Source organism: Serinus canaria, chromosome 4 (genome assembly GCF_022539315.1).
Source record: "Serinus canaria isolate serCan28SL12 chromosome 4, serCan2020, whole genome shotgun sequence".
In the NCBI taxonomy this organism is placed as follows: Eukaryota; Metazoa; Chordata; class Aves; order Passeriformes; family Fringillidae; genus Serinus; species Serinus canaria.
Genome location: NC_066317.1, coordinates 44,006,806 through 44,033,781, shown reverse-complemented (window position 1 = coordinate 44,033,781; position 26,976 = coordinate 44,006,806). Strand labels below are relative to the sequence as shown.

Below are 26,976 nucleotides of genomic sequence, written 5' to 3'. Positions count from 1 at the left end.
GGAACAGGTGATGGATAAAGAGCAGCTAGGTTAGGTGTGTGCAATGCCAGCATAATTGGTGGTTAATACTGATGATCAGTTTTATCTCCATGGTCTGTTTAACTGCTCAAAATCTTGTTTCTAAAATTGCTGGTGGGGAATAGTGTTGGTTAAGTGCTGGCTCAGGTGGAACTTTTTTTGTTAGCATTGCAGTCAATAATAACACACTAATTTCATCCTTCAGCTGATAGCGGTCTATGTTACAAAAACCAGCAATTTCTGAAAAAACTGGAAAAGACCATCTAATCCAGGTGCTCAGAAGGGAGATCCAGTGCAGACTGGAATGAGGGAGTGCCAGCAGGAGAGGTGGCAGTGCAGCACAGGGGTGTTCTCTGTGCCGTGCCAAGGTGAGGCTGTGACACTGGGAATGAGACAGAGCAGGAGGAGTTGCAGACTACACACAAGTAGCTGGCTATCCTCTCCTGCTTACATACCCAGAAGGCAAATCTTGTCCCTCAACAACACGGAGAATGTCTCAGTGTTCTTCTGCTCCTCCTGAGGATGATAATCTGGGCCTGTGTGATGCAGTGAAAGCTGCTCAGACAATGAAAATCCAGATGTTCGTGAAATAGGCAATTTCCCAGACTCAAATCAGATGCCTCAAATCTCAATCTGGCCACAATCTCTGTCAATATCAGAGGATTTGTTTGTCAGAAGGAGCAAGTGAGCCTGGCAGGGGGGTTGGAAAGGGAAGCATGCAGCAGGAAGGCACAGGGGCAGCAGTGAGGAGCCAAAGGTGTCCTTCGGGCACAGCTTTGCACAGCTCCAGAGGCAGAGAGAGCTCCATGGGAGAGCACAGTGCTTCCAGGTGGTGGAGTGGAACCCTGAGCAGGTTCTTCAGCCCCTGTGCTGCTGACTGAAGTTCCTTCCTGTGATATTTTGGGGATATGCCAATCTGGGGGATGAGTGCCACGATTCCTTCTATGTTGTCCAGCAGAGTAAGGAAGTTGAGGTTTGGCTTCCTTCAGAAGTTAAGAAAACCTCAAGCACTCACCAAAACAGAACTGTTCCCAGCTCCGTGCTTCTGTTCACTCTGGTTTTCACCATGCAAACATTGACTTTGGTCTTTGCTTTTTACCAAAGTTTGCTGGAGAATTTGTGATTGCTATGGTTTATGCAGCTCTTTTCTTAAGATACTGTTTATTTTCATTCTTTTGCTCTTCAGCTGCAAACCACAATAGCATGATTTAATTCTGTGAAATCAGAGATCAACGCAAGTTGTTGTAGTTTTTTTAGACATATTCAGCCTGAGGTCAGATTTAGCTTGGTTTTCAGGTTGCTCAAATAAGGGAGTTTTGTGATTCATTGCAAAAATTAGAGATGATCCTGACATTTTAGATCTTTAAATCTGGGGAGGGGAGGTGGATTTACTGCCTTCTGTTCAGCTCTACCCTTATAAAATTTAATGAAGAGCTTATTAAATTAATATGTCTGCTGAAGTAGTTAATAATTTAGAATAAGACCCCTTTTACTCCTGTGTTTTCCATATCACTTTATAATTCTCAGAACTTTAAAAGAAAACACACAGGCATAAAGTAATTGTTGGGGCTTCCCCTTCCCCTAATCTCCCTCCCCTTCATTTAGAGCTACATGTAGAACTATGTTGGAACTTTTTAAAATGTGATTTTACTTCACTGTGGAACTGCCCTAACTCAAAAGGTAGATTGATAGTTTCAAGAAAACCCACTAGCATCTCATGACTGGGGAGTGAGTAAACTCATAAAATGAAAATTTTAGTCTCTCCATTTAATCTGACCTATTTAAAATATTCTAGCAGTTCATCTGAATTGCAAATTTAAAATTAATATAAAAATTAAAATGAATATAAAGTGTATTATACTAAAACTGTGCAAAAGTGAAAAAGTGACCACTCTGAGTATCTATGTCTGTACTGGTCTCAGTTTGTGTTAGGCATTAAAAGCAGAAATAATGCACCTGGTTTTGCACCATGACATGAAATTTGCATCCAATAATATTGCCTTTATGTGACATTGAAGAAAGAATTTGTTTTGTGTCATAATTGCTCAGTAATGTATTCATTTGTTGTTCCCCTTATTAAAAAAAAAAAAAAGGAAAAAATTCCAAATCCCAATCTAAAATATCTTGGATGCACCTGCTTTCTCACAGCCTTGATTTTTATTAGCCCCTAGTGATTTATTAGCCAGTGGGATCTCCAGCCCCCTGCTTGAGCACTAACCTCTGCCACTCCCCTGAGTGAGCTCTTTCCAAAGGAGAACATTTAACTTTTGCAGCACCACCACAGTGCTGGCCTATAATTATCCTGTGTTCAGCTGGAGTGGTCACATCTGTCTTCTTTGGACACTTCTTTGCTTTTTCTTATTGACAGAACTCAGCAGCATGCTGGAAGCACTTCTGCCTTACCACCGAAGAAGTTTGGTCTATGTCTCATGTTCTCTTCATGAAAACTTCATTAAAATAACATTTTAGATGGTAGTTTCTGTGATGGTAAAATGCTCCTCCTCTCATTAGTGGAAAACTGGAGGTAGTATGGATCTAAAAATGTTGACCAGTGCAATGCAGGGTTTATTTAGAGGTGGAGAGGCATGAAAAACTGTTCCTGTAGCACAACCCCTTGCAAGAATGATCTTATAAATTGTGATTTGAGTGTAAGATCCTGGTCTGTCAGCCTGTGCCAGCCTTGAGGAGGCATAAATGACCTCTGCAGCTGGGGAGGGGCAGTGGGAGCTGTTTGTCCAGTGCACGTGGCACACCTTGGACTTTGGACTGCTCTGACATGGGGCCTCAGGGAGGTAGCTTTGCCACAGGGAGGTTTATCTTTTCACACACAGCACGGCCAGGACTTCTTTGAGTCAGGAGTTTTCCCATGTAAGAAATTAACCTGCTGAGGGACTCCAATGTTTTACCTTTTTCTCCTCTGAGCGGGAAATAATGCTCCAACATCTCCTAATTGCATTGACACCAAGTGTTTGAATCAGCTCTGGAAACCTCAGATAAAACCCAGCACACCAAAAAGGATGTCCCATCATTAATAACTTGAGTTGGTAAGCCTTGCACTAGTAAAACCAAGCTTTCTCCCTTCTGTTATGTAACATTTAGTTGGTGAATCAGAAGCTATTGTGGTCTCTTCCTTTCTAAGAGTCTCGCATGCATCACTGCACCCAGAGCTTTAATAAGCAGGTTTTATCTTATCAGGTATGTTCTGCAGTGCAGCCCAGCACCTTGGGAACATCTATTGCATTTGCTTAACCCTTTCCCAGATGTCCTCAAGGCTATGAACTCCACTACCCATTCTTACTGTCCTCAGATGTGAATTCTAACTTTTTTTACACCCTCTGGCTACTCACTGTGTAGCCTGTAACTGGAGCTTTCCCCTGGAAGAAGAGAACTCCTGGGCCACAGTAGGGTTTGCTCCTGAAGTTTATACTGATTTTCTCATACTGTCTTCCCTGATGGGATCTCTGCTGTCCCCAGCCTACCTCACACATTCCCAAAGTGAGCTCCCTGCTCCAAGTCTGGTTGTGTTTTTTGGAGGGCAGTGTCTTCTCTGTCCCTAAGGTGCTGCCCAAGAATGGCAGTGGGATGGATTGAGAAGGCAGAATGTCAGTGTTAAAACAAAGGGTTGGGTGAATGAGGCTTTCTGACCTCTAGGACCACTCATTGTGATGCTTGATGAAAATAGAAGGCACAGAAATACAAGGACGGGCTCTGAAGTCTTCGATTAAAAGGTGGGGAAAAGAGGAGAACAGGAGCTCAGAAATGAAAGGAGAATTTTGCCATAGAAAAGGAGACTGAAGAAGTGGATATTTACTCAGTTCTAGTTCTTCTTCTTAAGAAGAAATGTTTGTCATCCAAACATTTTGAAAATTTTGTTTACTCCTCCTCTTCATTCATATTTCTTTGTTGCTTTTAAAGAGCACTGTGCCAAACCTCATACTGTGGAGATTAAGTCCTTTTACCTTCAAGAGGTCTTTCCTGGTATATCAAGAGAAGTCTCAAAATAGCTCTTTCCTTGCTCTGGATGAGAAAGCATATTATATGCTGCTTGAGCATTAATGGACTCTATTATGATGGTTCATAAGTGTCTCCTAACAGCTGACTGTCTCAGCTACATATGGTTTCTGTGGAAAATATGGTCTTTGGGAGGACAAAAAACCAAAAAATGGGCTGGTTTTTGTGGAAATGCTTTTGCTTCTGTAGATGGCAAGGGAAAAGAAATGTTTCTGGAAAGTAAGATTCGTTCTTGCTGTGTTATGGATACTTTGGGTAGTATTACTAGTTTATATCAGGTAATCCAAGAATACCCCATCCTCTCTGGGGCAAGGTTTGCAAGAAATACTATCTCTTGTAAGATCACCTGATACTCTTGGAAAAACAGGCAAGTAATGGCCCACTATTTTTCCTTTGCTTTGCCTAGGTGTTTCATTAGACCATAGTGACTACACCAATTTGATGCCTTCAATACCTCTCAATCTTGTTTTCATTTAATGTTTCTCAGGTATTGATGTTATGTCAGGTGATATTATCTCTGTCAGCATGGGACTATTGCACACTGTCAGCTTTATGACTGTTATGTGCTATCACTAAATGTCTCACAGAGGTGAGCCCATTTCTAAGAAGTTACTTTATTGAATCTAAGCATCAGTCTTTTTTTTTTTTTTTTTTGGTCAGTCTTTATTCCCTGTGTGCTCTCTTAAATATTTCCTTGGGTTCTTTTGTGTTTGTGCCTGCTTTGTATATCTGGACTGTGTCCACCTGTCAATCCCAGCTACCTATGGAAGAGAGGGCAATGGATTGAGGGCAGGTCATGAAGGCAGAGTGTCCAGAAATCAATTTTCACTGTGAAATCAGATGTGCTACCACGGGTACAGGAGCTCACACCTTTTTTTAAAATATGGGAACATGGTTAAGCAGAGCAAAGCCTGCTCTCTTCCTCCTTGATCCCAAACAATTTATTCCACTCCTCCTTTTTCTGGAGGAGTGGAAACACTTCTCCAGGGAGCGCTGAAAATTTATCAGCAAAACCAAGCATTTCTGGTGTCCCACAGAAATGGATGCACTGAGATGTGGAGTAGGTGGGAAAGCTGGAAGCAAGTGCCAATCCTAGTTTGTCCAGAGAAGCTCTATGCCATTAGAGCTGGGCAAGGGGGAGAGAAGGCAGCTTTTTTGGTGGGGACCTGAAAAGCAAAGAACTTTTTGCAGATGCCCATCCAACCCAGGGCTCAACAGGGCAGTGCTTATTGTAGTGGATACATCTGAGATATTTTAAAAAGAGCATCAATAAGCATACCATTAGCTTGAAATCAAGGTGTTTTTTTAACACATTGCCAGTGATACTGGCAATGTGTACCATGGCAGATGCAATGAGAAATGTCAGTCAATTTACCCTCTTAACAACACCTTTTAGTCTCCTTTCCCAGTTTGGCTGCTGTATTGTGCCTGCAGCCCAGTTACCCACCTGTCCTCTCTGCCACGCAGTTCTTAATGCTACATCTATATGGATTTCCATTCCCTAAATTCATTATAGAAGTACCTATTCCATTAAATAATTCATGTTCTCATTAATCTAGTTTATTACACCTTATTTTAAAGCCATTAAGTTCACTAACAAAGAACCATAATTTTGGAGACAGCTCCTGTGCAATATTTCATACTATGAGAAGTGTCATAGACAGGTGCTGCATTTCATACAATGAGCAAAAACAATCTGTGAAATGTTTACAAATCCCATCTCAAAACTGGGGCTTGAAAAATCTTGGTCATAAAGACTTAAAATTCAGATTGACAATATGAATCGCACTTCTTTTTTTTTTTTTTTTAATTCCCCTCAACAATCATTATTCTACCCAGCAGCTGATGTATGTGCTTGGTTAGCTCTGCTCAGAGACAACCTGCCTCCAGGTTTCCTCAGCCACACTGCTGTGAGTGCCCCCAGCACTGCAGCAAATAGGAAAAGGTGCAAGGAATGGACACCCTGTTCAATATTTTGGTGTCTCTTCTTGGATTATGGGAGTCTTTCTGTTCCTTGAGTTAAGTTTGCTTTGCTTGAAATCTACTTTTCAGATATTTCCAGGGACATTGACATGTCCTGTATCCCATCCAGTGGCATAACCCCACCCCTGCCTATTGTCTGGAATACGCTGCTCACTCCCTTTCCAATAGTTTAAATCTCTTCCCTCTATAATCATGGTAGTCAAGTCTTTGGCCTGTGCTTGTGTTGAGGATTCTGTGCTGTTTTTGAAGGGGGGCACAGCCTGGGAATCTTAATGGAATTGAGAAGTTTAACTGCAAGCTATTTTATGGGGAATTGTCAGCTGGCATGCTGATAAGACTTTGCCAGCTGGAGTCCAAAGGCTGTGCTTGATTTCCTGGCAGGAAAGGCCATTGCACCCACCTTCATCCTTCTTGGAGAGCACAAAGAGAGACTGCGAGAGGAGGAGCTGCTCCCCTCTCTCATCGGGAGTGGAGGCACCATGTGCTGCCTGTGTGATGCCAATTCTCTTTGCTTTAACTGGCTCTGTGTTACACACTGCAAGTCTCTGTGCATCTGACAAATTATATGACAGGTTACAGATTATTCTAATCTGCTCTGCTACTCTTCTGGTATCTGAGAAGGGAGAGCCTGCCATATGTGCTGTGTTATCCTAGCTAGTGTATCCAGCCTTGTTTATCTGTCGCCTTCACACCTTATGTGATTCTGTGATTCAAAACTGGTTTACTGTTAACTGTTTACAGTGATTTGAACAAGATAGACTTGTCAAACAGACAGGAAAAAAGGTTTAATTGCTTATTTCCCCTGGTCTCCTGGGGCTGGACCTGTAAGATTCCATTAAAGTGATTAAGGAGAGAAGCAAATGGCATATGTAAGCTGACTTGTTTCCTGGCTCTCCCAGCAATTGTCCTTGTTGCAAGTTGACACCACTGAATGTCCCAGCTTTCATCCTTTCCTATCCCACTTTCTTCTCTCAGCAGTAGAGATGGACAGAAGGGATGAGTTGTGTTTGAGAATTACAGACTCAAAAGGCTTTTGTGCAAAGAATCATCTGCTGCATTGCTGATGTTTGGAATACTTTCTGTACTTGTTTTACTGTTACAGGAAGCATTTCACTCTGCAGTATCATCCCACATCTTCCTCCATAAGATCTTGTGAAAAGTTTACATAAACAGACTTTGTCTTAGAGGTCGGGCATTCCCTCCTTAGAAACCTGGCAGGATGGAGAGCAGCATGTGCAGCCTGTGCAGGGCAGGGTGTTCTCTGGCTTCACAATGAGTCACAAAGCCTGATTTAAAGAATTCATGGTTAGTAATGTGACAGCTGTGATGATGGGTGTGCAGCAAGGAAACAGCTAAGGGACATGTTAAGTCACGTGGGGAAAAGCAAATCTTGGCTGCAGATAAGTGTGTTGGTTTTCACCCATTTTGATGAAATGAAAGCTGTGTTGACCTGTTACATTTGTTCAACACTAGACTCATAGTTGGTGAATCAGTACTGTAGATTTAGAGTCAATGAGGCAATCCACAGATATATCTGAAGATCTCAAAAAGAGGAGGGGACTAGAGTAATGTGGATGAATGACATGGTGAGAACCTTTTCTAAAAAATGCTGTCGTTTCATTGATTTATGCAGTAAATTACATTAACCAGCAAAATTGGCATAATGCAGCTTTCCCTTTTGAAGAAAGCTGAGGAAACAAGCGAGGTGAGAACTCTGAACAAATAGCTCTTCTACCCAATCTTGTGTCTGATACTGATGTTTTTGGTCCTGTATGCTCTACCATTAGATTTTTGCAGTCGGTTTCTGAAGTGCATAAAGGGCGCAGGGCAGCTGTGGCCAAGAGCAATAATTTCTCTCTTTCTCTGCATGATTGCCTGCCTGTCTTTTAGGGGTTTCATACAGGAATATATTCTAATACATATAAATACATTCTACGCGTATCTAAAGTCAAAACTGAGCAGCAAGCAATTGGTCTGGCTGGAGATGCGAATTGCTCTGCTTTGGAAAGCAGGGCTGGGAGACAGGTAATCTTTCATATCCCCTTTTCTTCTACACTGGTAAAACTGTTGCTCCAGTTGTTGTTTTTCTCATCTGCTTATTGGGAGTCAGTGATTCTGGACCTGAAAGTTCTGATGCTGGGCCTGAATTTGAAGTTCATAATTCAGCTTTTCATTTTTATGCTGCTACATTGATACCTGATGTTCTAATGAATCCGCATAAATGCTGTGTATTCTGACTGCTCAGAAAGAAGAATTACATTTGTGTGAACTTCTTATGGATCTGTAAAGGAAGTGCAGGATTACTATCTCTTGTGTCTTTGTGCTTTCAGTGTAGATTTCTTACTTCATCCATAATCAGGTGCAGATAGATGAATTGTGTGTAAGTTTGATGTCATGCTGGGTTCAACTTGGGCTCTCTGGTACTCTGCTAGTTTGGAAACCACTGGAAGTAGCCAGGTCTAGATATGCTTGGGCACATTTCTTCCCTCTAAAAACCCTGCAGAGGCTCCTCCAGTGACTACAAAGGTGTGTTACCCAGATGTGGCTTTACCCTGCTTAAGGATAGCAGAGGGGAGTGTAAAACCCAAGGTGGAACTAAAGAATGCTATTGCACTACAGAAGATACTCAAGGTTTCCTGGTCATAAGTTCTTCCATGCATGTACTTTGCAACCAAACCAGGGTTTTCTGCAGAGCCCCAGCCCACAGGAAGAGCAGAGCACGCTGAGGCAGTATGCACACAGCCTGCGAGGAAAGCATACACAGGAATGTAATTAGCTCATGAAAATATTTGCCACCATTACAACATGATGCTTCTCAAACTAGATTATGATAGGAGGCTGAATGCTGGGGTTAAAAACAAAACAAAACAAAAACAACAACAAAAAAAACCCCAAAAAACAAAAAAAAAAAAACCAAAAAAACCAAAAACGAACAAAAAAAAAAAAACAAACAAAGAAAAAACTACCTTACTACCTTGTTTTAAGTAGATTTAATGTAAAATTGAGATAAAGCCTAAAAGGAATACAGTGCTTTAACAGTTATTATCTTTTATGTATTCTCTGATTCATCAAAGCCCTGAGAAATTAACCCATTCTTGACAGCAGTTAACAAGAAAGACATGGTACTTCTTTTTAATAAATGGGGAGATGGCAGTTTGAAGCTGCCTCTATTTTTTCCAGTTACTGGTAGAAGAAAAGAGGTTACTTTTTTTCTGGTTAACCTTTTTATTTCTTGTTCCTGTCTTCATGTATGTTTTGTGGTTTTGCTGTGCTTTTTTGGTGTTGCTTTGAAAATTTCAGTGTCTCAAGGAAGAAAAGCTCAGCCAAATTCTGTCCTCAGTTACTTGTGGGGAAAAAAAGTCAGAGCAATGTACTGACTTTGCTGATATAAAGCTGGATGTTTATTGAAGTAACCCAGTACAAACCAGAAGAAATTTATCCTTTTCTCTTTGTTCATTTGTAAATTGACCTGCATAACTTGTAAATAACTAGTTATGGGGCTACATAACTAAAACACAGCTGTTTGTTTTCTATTGCTTTCAATTCAAAGCAAAGGGTCCAGCCCCTTCCAAAGGGACGTGACCAAAGGAGTGTTTGTCTGTTGGTAAAATGCTCAAAACTGTGATATAAAACCTAAACCCACTGCAGCGTTACGCTCTGGCTTTGCTAAATTATCCATCCAAATGTTTGGCTGCAGATCCTTAGAGCCAAGGGCAGAGGTTTGAAGGCTGCTGCCCTTGCTTTGTCAGTGTGACGCGTTCCAGAGGAGGCTGCAGCCCGGCATTCCCATGGCGAGCGCCGGGCTGCTCCGGGCTGCCGCCTCTTCGCTCTTTGCCCCCGCTGCTGCTGCCCGGAGCCGCCGGGCGCCCTGCCTCAGCCCCGCCGCTCTCTCTTCTCATCTGCAGACAAGAAAAAGGCAGGCAAATTCCAGCCTTTCAAGAAGCTCTTCGGCAAGAGGAAGAAGAGAGAGCCCGCCTCAGAGTGTGAGGAGCCCAAGCTGAAGCCCAGCCACTCCTTCGGCAACCTCTGCGACGGCACCTTCTCGGCGGATGAGGAGCCGGGCGGCGGGCTGAGGTGAGTGCCCCGCAGCTGCTGCCAGCCCCGCACTCACTGCGTGTTCCCCCGGCTTCTGGCGGGGCTAAACCTCAGTTCTCCCGCTGCTGATTTGGCAGCGATCTGTACATTGCTTGTTCTGAGGCGTGTGCATCTCTCCTTCCTCGGAACGTGACACCTGCTGCTTTAGACCTCAAAATCTCGCTGCTTAAGGGGCACGTGTGCTGCTCTGCAAATCAGAAATCCCGGGGGGAAGCAGAAATTAATTTGAATCCAGCTCTGTGATTTAACACAGAGCAGAGGTTTTAGTGGCACCCCTGTTTTTCAAACTGGGAAAAGAGAAACTTGAACTGGCTGTTGTAGACACTTCATTGCATACATTTCCCTGCAAGGTGGTATCTTGGAGTTGGGACAGACACATCCTTTTTCACTGTATCCCAAATAATTTTTGCATTGTAATTTGGGTCAAAGAACAGTCGGCTTTTATTTTGAACCAATTTGAATATATGAGGCACCTGAAAATCAGGTCATATTCAATGACAATGGAGGATGACAGAAGGGCAGTATGGGAATTTTCTGTGGGGATGGTGGAAGTAAGAAATTGTACAGAGTGAACAAGTCAGCAACCTCTAACTAGGAACAGGAAAAAAAACCCAAACCAAACAAACCCAAACAAAACCCAACAAAAAAACCCTTACCCCCAACAGCAGCAAAGCCCCAAGACCAGATGCACAAACTGCTATTGTCAGTAATATCAATTTCACTTTCCAATGGCTCATCTCAGAGAGGTTAGCTGACTCCTGATCAAAGCTTGATGTTTGGGAAGAAAAGGAACTGTTTCCACTGGGAAGTGTATCTGGAAGTGTAACAAAAAACTCTGAAAGGGTAAAAAACTATTCCAAATTCCTCTACTCAAGAATGAAATGTGTATCCAAAGCGTCACCCTGAGCAGTATTTCTAATGGTGCCTATGAAAACATGATTTTAAAAATTATTTATTTGGGGGATTTTTTCACTCTGGGTTTTTTTTCCATTCTGTGAAATTCCTTGAGTACCAGGTTTCCTTTTGGTTTTTGTGGTGTGGTTTTGTATACCTCTTTGCTTGTCCCAGCTTTTTCAGAAAAACAGCACTGAGCAAAGAAAGCCACGCTGCAGTTGGAGGTGTGACTGACCCTGTTGTGATGCATTAGCTGAGTGCACCATGCCAGGCCACTGGAGGAGGTTTTAGTGCCTTTTCCCTCACAAGCAAACTAAATGGCATCATCTCACTATCAGGCATTTCCCACTTGGCATGGCTGAAAATGCAGTGCTGCAGCCAGAAACAAACAGTGATATGGGAACAGTGATATGGGAACTTGTCCTGCTCCTCAGCAGTGACATGAAGGTGTGGCAGACCTTGTCTGAGACTCTTAAATGTTTGCATTTTTAAACCTATTACATTTTCTAATTAACAAAAGCATTAAAAGTTAGCTTCTGGTGGAAAAATCAGACTGTACAATTTAAATCAGAGAGGATTAGCGAATGTGAAGGGTCCCATGTCTCATCTCAAGTGGACCATTTCTTTTTGTGATTCCTAAGAGGTTTTGGCCTGCTAGGAATACTCAATCAAAGCTCTGTTTTCCATGTTGGTTTTCATGGTGCAAGTGTGGGTAGGATTTGATGATAATTTTCACTTTGTAGGTAGTTTTTGCCATGTTACTCATTTTGCAACGAGCATAAGTGTTCAGTGCAATGCATTCAATTGCTTTCATAGCTTAGTTTGGCCACTCCAGTCTGTTTTCAATGTCTTTCATCCGTTATATTTTTAGCCTTTCCTGTAATTTCAAACATTTATGAATTGAGTTCATAGATAGGCTGTCTAACTAAAATAATACACATCATTGTTCACAAGTTATCTAACAGTAAATGCATTGCCATACTTTCCACTATTCATACAGAAACAGACTAGAGCAAATACAAATAACCAGTAGTATATGTACATGAGCAAAATCCTGAGCAGTTCTGTAAAACCATTTGCTTTAAATTCTTTAAGAATGTACAACAACTGTATGTTAAAAAAAGCTTAATAAAAGTTCCAATTTTGCAAGAAAAGCTCAGGGATGTTCCCATTCCTTTAATAAGCTATATTTTTTCCTCAGCCTGCACATGAATTTGTTATCTACAGATGTGTTCTGGGGACATTTAGCTTTGTTTTGGGGAGAGGAGATGGTTGTTTTGAAAATATATTAAGGGAGGAAGCTGCTTCAGGAAGGTAGAGACAAGCAAATGAATGAGTGTAGGCTGAGGAAGACATCTGTATTGCTTCCAAGAGCTCAGCTAGTATTTCACCCAGTGCTGTATTGGCTTACAAGCCAGCTCACAGCTAACACCTGACTCTCCAATGGAGGCTGTGCTGACTGGCTGATGCAGACGTGCCCGGAGCAGGGCAATTTAGGTAATCTCCATGTGGTGTAGATTGACTAGCTGAGTTGGAAGCAGCCTGAGAGATCTGCCTGTCCATCCTTTCTTACATCCTGGATTCATCAGATGCAAATAACTTGCCTGGTATCCTCATGTATGCACACTTCAACTTCTTTATTCATCTATGTTATTTTGCAATACCCAGGTGGGAGGTTTCCTGCTGCAGTTTGTCTTGCTCTGCCTGGAATTCCTTTTCCTGTTTCTATATTGCCCTTCTTGAGTTTACAAATTAAAACTGTATTCATTAACTTTGTGTCCTAACCATAAGGGCTGGAAGATAGAAGTGCTGACTGCAAGAAATCACCACAAGTTTGTGGAGCTTCACTGAAGTCTCCAGAAGCTTCTGTTCTAAGGCTATGATTTGGCATGTTAAAAGACTTTATATTTGTCTTTTTTGTCACAGTTGACAAATACGCAACTTCTGAGCAAGCATTGTGAAGACAGACCTGAAAGGGAACCTGTACAGTGCCCTACTAAAGTTTGTCATTGTGGCTTGATGTGCAGAGGCAGTGGGGAATTAAATTTCTCTTATTGGGGTACAGTAGAGTACCTCTCCTTAGGCTGAATGCAGTGTTTCAAAGGACCTGGAATTAGACCTGTCAGGTGTTTAGGACTCAAATGTGACAACATTGGTCTTCCAGGAAAAAGTTTCTGAGCGAACTTCAGTGTCTTGACAGTGACTGCCACAAAGATGGGACCCCTTTGCTCACAGCATTGTGCAGTTCTGTGTGAAGCAATCTAGATCAACAGTAAAAAGTGATCTGTCTACCCACTTGGAGTTTCAAAGAGCTCCCAAGAAACTTTCTCTCTGTCACATCCAGTTTTCATACACGGGGTATCTTTTTTCCCAGTGTATTAACTGCATTTCTGCAACTGGCATTTGCCAGTCCTAATTTCCTCTCTAAGTGCCTCAGTTCCAGTGCCTTCCTGACTCCAGTGCAAGTGCCTTGTTGCTGTGGTATTTGGTGTCCACCTTCTCCTGAAGATTTCACCTGATCAGAGCTCTGATTTAAGCAAGTATCTCTTCAAGCCCAAGCAGAGCAAAGCAACATAGGGGCATTGTAAGAAATTTTGTTTTAGACAAAAAACAAGCTTGGATTTTCCTTGCTTGTGCCAGCTGACATGCAAGCACCTGGGAAAAGGTTCTTATTTTGGGGTTTATGAGGCATGTCGAGGATGTTCCAGAACAGAAAAGGTTATGGCTGCACTTTTCCATTTGCATGGCTTTGTAAAACAAATTTTATTACAGGTTTTGGTGAAATTAGAGTTTTTTCTCTCTTTTTGTAATTTATATTGCAGCCGAGTTGCACAGAAATAGGAGCCACAAGCACCCTATGAATGGCCATTTCTGATGTGTACTCAGCAGCATGTGCCCAGAGCAGAGGAGTTGGGAATGCCTTCCTGAAGTGGTTCCTGGTGTCTTGAAAGAACATAAGGCTAACATCACACTCAGTATTTCTGCTGACCTTAGCTTTTCTTGGCACCTCAAGTTCTTGACTTCCTCCCTTCTGTTACGAGCCTGCTGAAGTCTTTGTGCTACAGAGGCTTTCTTCTCAGGTGTATGATCTGGGACATTTCACTACTTGCTCCAATTTTATCACTTGGTAGAAATTTGCAGTAAATGCCTTTAGCTTGCCTTTTGTTTTTCCAGCTGCTACTTGAGTGCTAGGCTGCCTGTAGTTTGTATAGGATCCTGAGAGCCTTCAGTAGAGCATGTTTCTGCCAGTGTTGACATTTCATACCAGGTGCTGCTCTGTTTCTCCTTTTTAACTGGTCTTTTCTCCTCAGCCCTAAGACCAGCTTCATTTTCACCTCAATAATCCCAGAACTGTTTTCACCCTGGTCTTCACTTCTATCACATAGGCTGTCTTGCTGTACTCTCCTGGAAGGTTAGGCTATCTCTGCCCACTTGTCCTCTCCCTTGCCTCCCTTTTGGATGTTTTTGTTTCACTCCCCCTCCAAATCATCACGTACTTCATTTCCTTTCAGGATTCTGCATGGCAACTGTAATTTTCAGCAGCTGGTGAGGTCTAGGGCAGGGCTCTAGATAAAACAGATTTGTCACCTGTAATATAATGTACTGTCCTATTTCCTCTTCCTTGCCTTCCTTATCAGCTAAATGCAGTTTCTATATAACACCTACTCCTGCTAAGGCTCATGTAGGCTTTTCAATTCCTTTTCTGTACATTTTGCCATATTTCAGGGCAAATTTTGTGTAAACCTATGCTGCTATTTGACAAAAGAGTGTCACATGCAGTGGATTGTCAGGTCAAATGTGGAAGGTGGACTGTTTAGAGCCCTGTTCCTTTTATTAGTTTGCATAGTTTTATGCTAACTGCTGAATTATTCACATCCTCAAGCTGCACTAGGATCCACTTGCAGAATTACTGTAAACCAGGGTCATGCTTTTCTTTGCACATGCTGACACTTTCTGAGATTAGACAATTAATGAATAATTACATGAAATTAATTTGTTGAGAGCTATGTAGTCCCACCCAATTACCTTCTTGCCAGGCAGCAGGAAAGGCAGAGCCACTCCCTCAGGGGAGGCAAGCAGGACACCAATGGGATCCCAGAGCAGGAGGGGTCCATGGTCATGCTGCAGCTCCACAGCTGAGAAGGCAGGGCCAAGGGCAAGCCAGGAAAATGGTCTGCAAACTGAGGTGTGGATCAAAGATCCCCGTGACCAGGCACAGATTTGTCTGAGCTGCAGACCAGCACTTCTCCAGCGTGGCTCAGGCAGGGACCAAAGCCTCAAGTGTGATCTTAAATAGAACTCCTGGACCCGTGTGTGCAGGTGGAGGCTCCAGATGAGGCTGATCAGGGACATTAGAGCTTGTTAGTGCACTCAGGGCCTTGATACTTCCCATGGTTAATTTTATGGCCCTAATTATAATAATTTTAGTTATCTTATTAGCATGATGCATCAGCTGCTTAAAGCTAAGCTTGATCTCTACTTCTAAGAAAAAGAAAATTATGCTAAGTTCATAGGTTCCAGGTCCCTTGATGACAGCAGACTGGAGCTTTGTATTAAGATAAAGCTGTGTGATATCTTTGAAGAGAGCAGGGCTATTCTGAGCCTGGCTGCGCAGCTCATGGCTGGCATCAGTGGGACTTGGATGGCTCATAACAGGGGCACTGTGCCATTTTCCCAGGGTTAGTGCTCTGAAATTCAATGGTTCCTGAAGGTGATATGAATGTATATCTAGAATGAATGCAGAAATTATCTCTAAGTTTACTTCATGAACAAGATTCCCTGATGAAAAAGTCTCTCTTTTCAGACTGTGAGGCCCATGTTTATGGGTTTGTTAATGCAATGAAGTCATGTGTTGTCTGAGCACAGCTCTAACTCAGAGTCATGTTGCAGCACGAACAATATTCCCCATCCAGGCATGACTTAGAACCAAAACTCTCTTTCCAGCAGACGAAAAAGAGGACACTAAAAATACATCTCAGAATTGCAATCCATTTTCCTCTATTACAGTGTTAATGCATCTCTGGAATGACTAGAAATTGCAATTTATGTTTTTCATCTCTGGCTGCCCTGGAGACATTCATGGGAGATGCAAAATGTTGAATCAGATTTCTTTCTTAAAACAAAACATCAAGTAGAGGCAACCTATCACTGCACTTGTCATTTCCCTCAGGCAATATTCTGGGAAGTGGTTCTCAGTTTCCTTTGAAGAGATTATGTGAAGGGTCAATACCTGGCTAAACCAAATTCATTCTTGCTTTGCATGCTTTTTAAATTTTTTATTGTTTAAAAATGGCTTTATGTTAAAAAGTTGGCTTTGATCTTTAACGACTACAGAATTGGCTTCTAATGGAAATCTACAAGAGTGAAAGTCATGAGACTCTGGGTTTTTTGGACTTAGTCTCTACAAACATAAAAGAACAGAACAACTCATTCTTTCCCTTTATTTTCCAGTTTCTATTTCTAACTCTTTAATACCAGAGTGGGAGGAACATTTATGACACACTAAAGAGGCAACTGGTGGTGTCAGATTTCTGTACTCCGCTAATGCACCAGCATGGGATTATATAAGAGCTGAGGTCCCAGTACTCCTTTCTGGAAAAGCTTCTCCTTTTTAAAGGATCACACATTTGTCTTTGAGAGAAGAAATAGCTCTGGAGAAAGATGGGGTCTAAAAACTCACAGCCACCAGTGTCAATACAATGATGTTGCACTCTGTGCAAAAGTGTCCCTGCACGAGCTCTGATATGGTTAAGGGTGCAGTCCCACAGCAGTAAATGTTGATTGGTGTCTGACTCTTTCCAACAGCTCTCTAGACAGCTAGTATGGAAACTTGTGTCAGGATTTGCTCAACTGAACCAGGAATTTGTGTGGATTTTTGGGTTCTGATTTTCTGGGGGGATTTCATGTGAACGGTGATCACTGGTAAGGCACAAAAGAGGTGATGAGAACACATGGAGAGGAGGATAAAGGGAGTGTGATACCTCACCCAGCCCTGACTTGAGGTACCTAGAACTGATGGAAAATCACATCCTAAATAGATCCATAGCAGTGGATGGCTGAGGGAGGGTCCAAAGCGGGTCTCTGTTTGTTGCACTTCATGGGAGAGAAGTAGGACTTTTCCTGTAGGCTCAGGGTGGTCCCATTCTATGGGAGAGATTTGTTTCACATTTCCTATTTTCTTACCATACATAGACACCTCAGCAAGAATGAGTAATGGATAAAGAGCAAATGGAATTTAACTTTGCTCTCATTATTAAAAAAGTAGTTTTGAAAATTTGTATATTGCAGTTGAAACTGAAACACGGTATTTGGGTTGCAACACATCTTCAGAGAGAACATGTTCAAGGATTTGTTAAAAGTGCTTTGTATTTTGATATAGCACATCCATAATTCATGTAATTTAGTCAGGTTTCTGAAAGTGAGTCAGATGATGATTCAACTATTTTCAGCACAAACAACCTCTGAAGTGTCATCACTGGAATTATCAACAGAAATGCTCATAAACTGATGCCCCTGTTTTCCCACATCTCTTGGAAGTGATATGGAAGTTTGAAACTGTAATACCTTCAGCCATGGCTATGACTGTAGTCCATATCTCTGTCATGCTGTGAATTTGTTGGAATCCACTCCTGGTATTGACATTCCTGATATTCCTTTTAACTGAGGGGAGAACAGTCTGTAAATGTGGATTGTGAGGATGTTATTGTATAAAGACTTCTGAGAAAAGCTTCAGAGATAGGTAGCACCAAAGGAAACTCAATTATTCATACTGTATTATGACTTAAAAGAAATTCAGTCTTTCCAAAAGTAGAACATGAGCAAAGTGAAAAATGCAGTGGAAAAAGGACCTTTGTGATATAATCTGTCAAATTCACAACTGGGAAAATGTGAAAGGATTGTGGGCTCCAAGGGAGTAAAATAAGAGACCTTTCAGAAAGTACAAGTAGCTTGGAAATCACCTTAACTGCTATTTAAGCCTGCCTGTAAAAGAAACTAGGTTACTATGATGTGTGAATATCTTTTTGCCGATGTTCTTTAGCCTACATAGATATTTAAACAAAATTCTTAAACTATTTTTACCAGTTGTTGGACATGTGGCTAGCAGAATTGCTCATTCACCCACTTCTTAACTATTCAGCATATTTGCAAAGGGATAGAGTAGAGAGCAGTCTGGCATTAATTCACTGTGAGGTTTCTTGTGACTGTTTCATGTCCTCCCAATTTGGAGGATATTTTATTATCAAGTCAACAAGAAAGCAAAAACAGAAACAAAACCTTTCGGATGCTAGTCCTCCTTTTTGTTACGAAACAAAAATGTGTGTGCCTTGTAATGAGGGTGGGGGGAGACAGAGAGAGAGAGAGAGGCAGAGCAGTTGGTGTCTAGGAGAATGCTGGAGATGCTGTAAATGCTTAGCATGGTCCTAGCCTGCCACTGGTACCACTGGGGGCTCTTGTCAAAGACAGGGCTGGATTTTCAGTGGTTATGTACTTAAGGTTGCAGGTCTCATGGAGCTGCCAAGCTGCTTCATGCGACCTGGTGTCCCCAAAGGAAGCTTTAAATGAAATTTTGGCAAGTTTGTAAGCATGAGGAGAGATTAGATTCCTAAAATTGTCCTCAGGTCAGCAGCAGGTTGGGGGAGATTTTCACTCACAGCCATGCCCCAGGCAGCCCTCCAGAATTGACCTCTGCAGTTCTTTTGTTCTTTTCTTCCATTTCAGAGATGGTGCAGGTTTTATCAGGCAATTCCTACAGTCAGAGTATTCCTGCTGTTGGTCAACAGCAGCTGTGGGGTTTGAACTCCGGGTAAATTCTCTTCAGTTTCAAAGCTGCAGGTTGGCTGCTCCCAACTTCAATACTAACAATTCATTAGTAAGGTAATGAACAGCTTCCAAACAAGTCACTGAACTCTTTGGTGCCTGAATTGCAACCCTTACCTACTAATTAGTTGTAACAAACAACACAAATATACGTGAGGTGTCTGATTTTAAGTATGAGAAGTCCAACCCACTGGACAAAAGGAGTGAAGGGTGTTGTATGCACAGTGAGCAGCTGTGAGACAAAGCCACAAGTATCTGAGCCACAGCACAGCTGGAAACATATTTGGGAGAGGATCCTCTCTGGAGAGCAACATGACCTGGACCTGCATTCTCAGCAGATCTCTCAGCTCAAAGGTAAATAGCAAAGAGCCAGTTCCCACTGGCCTTGCCTTCTGCACCTGCAGCAGGCTCACACACTGAGCAGGGCAAATGCAGGAGGGCTTGCCATGGGCTGGTTTGTCAGATTTGGCATGTGTCCTTTCTACCTGGTTGAGTGCAATGATGGACCTTTCAGTTCAAACAGACCTGCACAATTACATGAGAAAAGCCAACTTTCACTCTGTTTCATGCCAAACCATTCATTTCCAGGCCTGCTAGGAATTTGTCTCTGTGTAAGGGACACCTCTCAAATTGTGCTTCACTGGTTGACTTCTGGCTGGCCAAGCAAGGCAGAGGTATTTCAGTGCCATGCAATTTCCCACAGCTCTCTGTACAGAGTCACAGTCTGTCTATTTTGTATAGAAACCTTTTTAGAAGCAGTTTAGAAATATAGTTTTATGGTTTCTAATAAAAGATTTCTAAGAGAAACTTTAAAGGTGTACTACCTTTAACAGCCAGAGGCAATTGGATTGTGGGTTTTATATATAAAAAAAATCTAACATAGAATATGGCATCAGTTAAATGTTCCTCTTCTTCCATGGCTAAAAGTGTTGTGGAATATTGACCAGCTCTTTGCCTGCTTATGTGTTGGTTTGTTTCAAATAAATCAGTTGCTCAAATATTAATCTGGATTAAAAGAAGTTTTTCAGTTAGTCTGTGATTGTATGGAGGATGAAATGATCCAGAGAACTGTGTGTGTTCTCCCTCCTGAATTGCATTGATTATTTTGTGAGTGCAAAAGTATTTTATACAAAAATGAGAGAGAGGAAGAAAGTTTGGGGGACATTTTATCCTGTTATTTTCAGGTTACTTCCAAGAAATTCTGTTATAAAAGTCAAGAATAGTCTATCATCTGATCAGTTTCAACAGGGTTATGTAACCATTATGACACTCTCCCTTTGTAAGGAAAGATTATTGTTTTTACTTAAAATACCTCAGGGAAAAATGAGATGAAAATGTAGTAAATACATTCCCAATTTATTTGTTTCCAAAGTATGAATAGAAATATCTTGAACACTTCATGAACAATTAGAACATTTTAAAAGGCAGAAAAGATAATATACTGATCTTCTTAAATATGTGAAACCTAATTTTTCTTGTTCTTTTACTTATGCCTTTCTCTGGAAGTATCAACTTCCTTGCTTTTGCTGAAATACTTATTTATAATGTTTTTACCATATGTAGAAAGTTATGTTTGATAGATCTGTATCAAAACTATTTTTTTTCCCTCCAGATTGTTTTCTGAAGCTATAAATGGGTTCTATAAAGTTGCCAACAGGTTATTAAAAGGAGAGATTTAGGACCTTGCAGTTGTTCTGGTTTTTTAAATTATGGCTTTATCGTGATTATAGATTATGGTCTTTTCACTTACCATGGAATATTCTAGGTGAGACAAAACATGACTTTCAAACAGATACATTTTTGCCTCAGTGTGCCCCCAAAACTACTAGCCTTTTTTTTTCCTAAGTTTTCTTACAATTAAATTCATTCGAGTGATTTCTGGTAAATTAAACCCCTTTTTATTTCATGCCTTTCCCTGTGGACTTCAGTCAGAGCCATAGAACAGGTTCATTGGTGACACACCCTCCTCCTTGGCGTCAGTGCTCAGTTCAGCAGCAGCACACGGGCATTTCTTGCTCTTTGTGGCTAATCAAGGACACACAGCTGGGTGCAACAAGCTTCTTAGCAGTCTGGGGGTTTGGTGATAACCTTTTATTGTCAGTGTCGTCGTGCTCATGGCCGTAGGAAGCGCTGAGTAATCAGCTCAAGGAGGCAGCTCTGTAGAAGTGGCTGCCTGCACTGTAACACCTCTTTTTGTGTTACAGAGCTCCCTTTGCTTGGCACCTGCTGTTTTCTTTGGCCAGGAGTGACAGTGTGTCACCAAGCAGTGGCACTAAGCATGAATGCACTTTTGTAGATATGCAGTCTGGCAGGGTGTGCATCATCACCATCTAGTCTGTACCCTGAAAGTAACAGATTTGAGGCATGCAAGGAAAATCAGTTGAACTCCTCAACAGTCCTATTACAAACACCCAACTCTAGGTCCTTCCAAGGAGGAAGACTGTATATAAAGGAATTGTGCACCTCCATTAAACTTTTGAAAACCAAAAGTGTTCTGATGCCTCTACTCTGAGGATGTACAAAGCTTTTATGTAGAAGGCAAGAGGTGGAGGGGTGGGGGGGGAAATCCATACATCAAATCCATACAGCAGGACAACTATGATTTGAAGAGTCACTCTCACAAATTAATTGCAGTACTTACTTACTTGTTGACTGATTTTTTTAACAGATCCTCCCATTATTCTATGGGCAGTCGAGCTTATTCCCATGACAGTATTTTCATACCTGATGGGAGAACAGAGAGTGAACAGGCCATTCAAGCAATGTCACAGGAGAACGTTTTAGGAAAAGTCAAAATTCTTCAGGTAAGAAATTGCAAGTGGGAAAAATATTTAAAATGTGGTGGAAAATGGTCTCCAGAACATGTTAAATGTGTATAAAGATGGTTGCTTTCCCTGTAGCCTTGGGACAGTTTTTCAGCCATGTTAAGTTCTCTGGCCAAAAGCCATTGCAAGAAATTCAAATAGTCTGCAGAGGTTCCAGGTTTTGTTCTTGAAAGGTAAAGCAGTGATGCTGTAAACATGTCTGCAGAAGCATCTGCATGTGTGGGACTCATCTGAATTGAGCTCATGGTTTTGGCATGTCCTGATCTGTATGCCTAAGTCCTACAAATGTGGTAATAAGAGAAAAAAAAGAAGGCTGTGTTGAGGGTAGCGAATGGCATGCAGAGTGAGACTTCTTTGCAAAGCCAACTTAATTATATGTTTATAGTATTATGTTTTTTTCCTCCTTTTTCTCACTGCACTTTCAATGGTTTTCATGGAAGGAGGATTTGTTTATCTCTCGAAAGCATAAACAACATACTTGGTCATTTGCTTCTAAATTCGCTTTCCCTTCTTTTCCAGGACTCTCCCATTAGTGCCCAAGCTAATTTTTTGCTTTACTCCCTGTATATCTTTAAGATTCCCAGCTTTACGCCTTTCTAGACCTTGAGAGAGCTGTCCTTCAGAAACATGTTGCACTTTATTGTTCAGGGTGCTGGCATATCCTGTCAAAATGCTGATGAATTTTTAATGCTGTGCAAGTGCTGTTACCCTGAGGATGACTAGCAAAATACCATTGATTTCTCTTACCTCTGAAGTCTACCCATGATCCATCTCTCCTGGTGAGCGAGTGAGAGATCCTGAAAGTGGACAGCTCCGACCTTCAGGATGGAATTGTTCCTGCCTGCTGCCCGGTGCTGTCAGCAGACAGAGCACCTGCACAGTGCTAGCCGTGCTGACTGTGGGTGAGCTCTGAAGTAGAAACCACGCTAGGACATCTCCAATTCCTCTGTGCTGGCCTTTCAGCTTAAATTTCCCTGGGTCAGGTAGATTGGGTGCATGCTGTTTTCCAGGCTGGAAACCATTATATTTCAAATGACTGCTGACTCCAGGTAAAGACCAGAGGTATGTGGTCCTGTCCTGCAGTGTCCTACAAAGCCCACCAACTCTTTCAGGGAGCTGTGCCCTCCCTTTCAGTTGGATTTGTTTTCTTGGCCTCCATATACTAGCTTTTCTCTGAATAATTTTTCACTTCCAGAGGTGTTTTCTTTCATATCAAAACTCAGCTTAAAATTCTCAATGGAAGTTAGTGCCTTTGCTAAACTAAGCCACCTGAGAAAAAGTATAGTTAATGCAGTTGGTAAAAACTGTGTTCACTAAACAAATACTTAATCAAGAAAATTAGAGCAAAATGTCACCCTTGAAAGTCACGAAATAAATATCCAGTGGTCTCTCTTGTTCATGTGAACTTTGCATAAGCCTTTTTTTAGTGTGGTTAATTGCATGTGTTTTAAGGGACAATATTGTTTCAGCTGCTTGATGTAAAAAATGTGCTTGCCTTTTTATTTAAAACTGAATGATGGTAGTTCATTTTTGTCATTTTAGTGTGGCTGGAACCCAGCCTGTAACATACCAGATTAATTTTTCAACTCTGATGATGGTGGTGAGAGCCACTTATTCATTCAGAAAAAGAATGCATAAGGAATGCAAATGACATTTTTCAGCATTTACATGTTCACACAGACCAGTCATACATTCATCTAAATGTCCAGGATTTTTTTTGTAAACCCATGGAAATCCTCCCTGTAAAAGCCCGGGGACCACTTCTTGTATCTTCAAAAGTTGCTGCCCACCATGTAACTTTTCCCATTTCTCTAGCCATGATTTCTGCAACTGCTCCCTGATTTTTAGGAAAAATTCATGCCAAAATCCCATTGCACATTTTAAATTGACCTTAGAGGTGAGTCCCAGGTCTGATGAGTTATTTGGACTATCATTCCTGTTTAAAGGTTTTATGCCCTACATACCCCATCCTTTTTTTCTCTGCTATTCTATGAGCCAGTGTTTGCTCTGTGATTTTGCAGTCACAGAAAAGGTTTATGCTCCGTCTTCTGACACACAAAGCTTCTATCTACTTTGAAAACTTTCTGCAAGCTAACTCCAGCTGGGAACATCTGTATTTCTTAAAGCAGTGGATTGAGAGGAGGCAGTTCTCTCTCTGCTCCTTAAGGCAATTCTGTGGCCAGCTTCCAGCATCACTGTGGCTTTGCCAGGCTTGCATGTCAGGCTGGAAGCACAGCACTTCCAATTTCCACTTACCTGGCAGGTACTCTTCGGTAAAGAATTGTTGCCAGGATTCCATGCCCATTGCTGACTCTAAACTTACTGCATTCTAGATGGAGATCAAAAGCTCTGCAGATTTTAACCCTTTTCAGGTTTGTTTTTTTTTTTAGAAGTAGTACAGAAAGTGTTCCTGGAAAACTTAAATCTTTTTTTGGAAAAGCCCCCACGCTTACAAACCTAAGAGTCAGCATGGTGAAAAGGGTTTTGAAGTCAGAATAGTAATGCAAGCCATTTGATACTGATGGTGCTGGATCTCATTCTGGGGATCAACAAAGTGTTTCTTCCTTCTTGTCTTTTATTTCTGCTAACCTCAGAGTGTTGATGAACCCACAAAAAGTGTTGTGTAATGGTGCAAACTCCATAGCATTCTGGGCAGTGGGCCAGCCCATGCACTGGTTCAGCTGCTTTATTGTGGGAATTCTCTTTCTAATTATGCATGAAAGGTAAATTAGTTCTTTCTGGAATTGCTCTCATTTGGTTTTATTGGTTTTCATATTGGCAGTATTCATCTTATCATGCTTTCTGTAAATGGATTTGGTCATGTTCAAAGGTTTAACTGTGTGCTAGAACTCAGGCTGAGAAAAGCCTGACCTCTCATAAACCTCCAGCAGCCCTTTCGTATCCTGAAGTTATTTTGCTTTGGCTGAAGCCATTTGGTGTTGTAAAAGCAGTCTTTTCCTTGTTCTTTGGAACTGCTGAGATTTATCATTACCTAATTTTTAAGATCCAGGGTAGAAAGCCAGCCTGAACCTGCTCCCAGCAAGAGGTGGTACACAGGCACTGGTACTCTTAGTGTTGAACTCTTTTAGTTTCTGGGGATCTGTTGCTTTACTTGTCTTACAGGGCTGTGAATGAGACACAAGGAATGTTTAAACTGTAAATCTAGCAGTGTCAGAAAAAACCCCACAACCCAACTCTTGGAGATTCATTTTACATCCTTCCCTTCCAGAGGTTGCTGGTTTGGTTTTCTCCTCCCATCAAAGTCTTAAAACAATTCCCTGATATTTTGTAGTTGTAACTCTTCTTCTTACCTCTGATATTCACAGAAATGGTCAGCAAATGAACAGAAGAGAGTTTTTATTTCACATTTTCATAAAAACTGCAGCAAGAAAAATGGAAGCTTCTTTAAAACATTGGTTTCCTGAAGCGTCTACACTATTCTTTCCCACTTACTGTGATGATGCCATGGTGTGGCCCTGCTACTGCCTTTCTTCTCCACTGCTTGCCTTCTCTGAAATTATCTTGGGTCATCTGACATCTGTGCAGCTGCAGCAATCAGCTGCAAGAAATATTAAAGATTGACTGTGACATATGGCTTATGGCCTTTAGGAACTACTGGGTTGCATTCTTTTTGTTTCATGTGGCCATGTAGTTTAAAACAAACCCTCTCTGCTCTGTAAAGCTATAAAGCACCTATTTATTTTATGGATATGAATTATGAGAAAACATTGTTTGTGAATCCAAACTTCTCCGTCAAATGCAAAGGGGATATTTTTAAAATTCATATTTCCCTGATTTTGTAATGCTGAATGACCTGTATAATTTTCTCCTTGTCAGACCTTATGACTGTACAGTTTTGGATTACATTTGTTTCAGTCGTTAGCATACATTAGCTAAAACCAAGCCAGTGCTTTCCTCACTGTGCATTGCACATTTATATTGTACCAGCCACTCCTAATGTATCTTCTGTTTCTTATTGCCCAGATCTCAACAAAGCTACAAAACTGTTTTTCAAACCTCAGAACTATTATCTTTTACCATGATGGTCTGAATTTTTCAGAATTGGGAGTGAATTTTCACTTCATGATTGCCTAGCTTTGTATTTCTTACAATTAATTGCTTGGTTGCCAATATTTTCTAGTGCCACTGCAGCCAAACTGTTTTCTCATATTTGAAAATTCTTTTTGCTTTATAAACTGAATTTATCATTTTTTCTAAATCATTCTAGCATTTTTTGGGCAGACCTTCTTTTTCCTATGATCACAGTAATCCCTGAAAATAAGCTTCCTTTCCAAGGAATGAAAATTTTCCTTCCTTGCATCTGCTTTGCTTTAGGAGAGACTGATGTGACAAATGCCACAGATGTTGTATCTTCAAGCCTCTCCACAAAATCTTCTCTTTACACGTGAGCATGTGTAAGTGATCCATTGCCACTGCACATCAAAATCCTCTTTCATGTTTGGATTTGTTACAAATACACATCTCTAGATGTCCATTTACAGTTTGCTCCTTCACCGTTCTTCTATTTTGGGCTCTCCCAAAAAGTTTCTACAACTGTAATGCCCCTAACCACATGCTGCTTCAGCAATGGAGAGTGAAATAATTTCCTCCCTGCATCTTGTATCCAAAACGTCTGTGCTAATTCTTTTTATTTTCCTAATTTTCTATAGGTTTCCATGTTAATTTTATACCTGGATTATTTTCTAATGCTATACCAATATAACTTTTCACATGATCCTTTCCGGTTTATTTTCTCCTTGATTAAAAAAAGCTTATGTGGGGTATTTAATTTGTCTAGATATGCTGCAGATGTTCCAGTTTGGATTAAGCAGTGGACTCACTTCTATACTTCAGCATGAATTAAGTAAACTCTCTTCTGAGCCTAGAAAAGAAATTTTAAGAGAGAATATAACAGAAATGCCTGAAATCATGAGTGGAGTTGATAAAATGAATAGAGAACAATTATTCTGTCTTTCACAGCATGAGAACACAGGAGCAACAGTTGAAAGCAGTCACACTTCCAAACCAAAACAACCATTTCTTTAAGCAAAGTTGGACTGTATAAAAATTCCTCAGATGCCACAAATCATTGGAGCATTTACAAGTATGGGGTTGGTATAGGCTCACCCTGTTCTCATGTATTCCCAAGGCATTTGATTTTTGGGTCATTCTGACAGACTGTACAGGACCAAGCAGAATTTCAACAGCATGCCTCTTTTTAGGACAAGTGTTAATTAAGTCATTATTTTCCATTTACATATGATTAGAAAACTTGATTTCAATTAAGTTTCATTATATTGCAAGCAGATATGGAGAACAGACGTTTGAGTTG

At 41.2% G+C, this 26,976-nt stretch overlaps 1 protein-coding gene across 3 annotated transcripts in view; it reads left to right on the top strand.

The window, feature by feature from the left end:
* The window catches only part of CRACD (capping protein inhibiting regulator of actin dynamics), a 69,088-nt gene that overhangs the window by 20,977 nt on the left and 21,135 nt on the right, over positions 1-26,976 (top strand). The window contains exons 1-2 of one of the 3 annotated variants that reach the window (XM_030239371.2): positions 9,910-10,086; positions 21,488-21,623. In XM_030239371.2, coding sequence (XP_030095231.2) covers positions 21,504-21,623 — 120 coding nt within the window. In that variant the 5' untranslated portion in view covers positions 9,910-10,086; positions 21,488-21,503. Of the gene's footprint in view, positions 1-9,909; positions 10,087-19,026; positions 19,174-21,487; positions 21,624-26,976 lie in introns of those variants that run through there. The other 2 variants (XM_018926352.3, XM_050973516.1) reach the window with 2 other exon arrangements.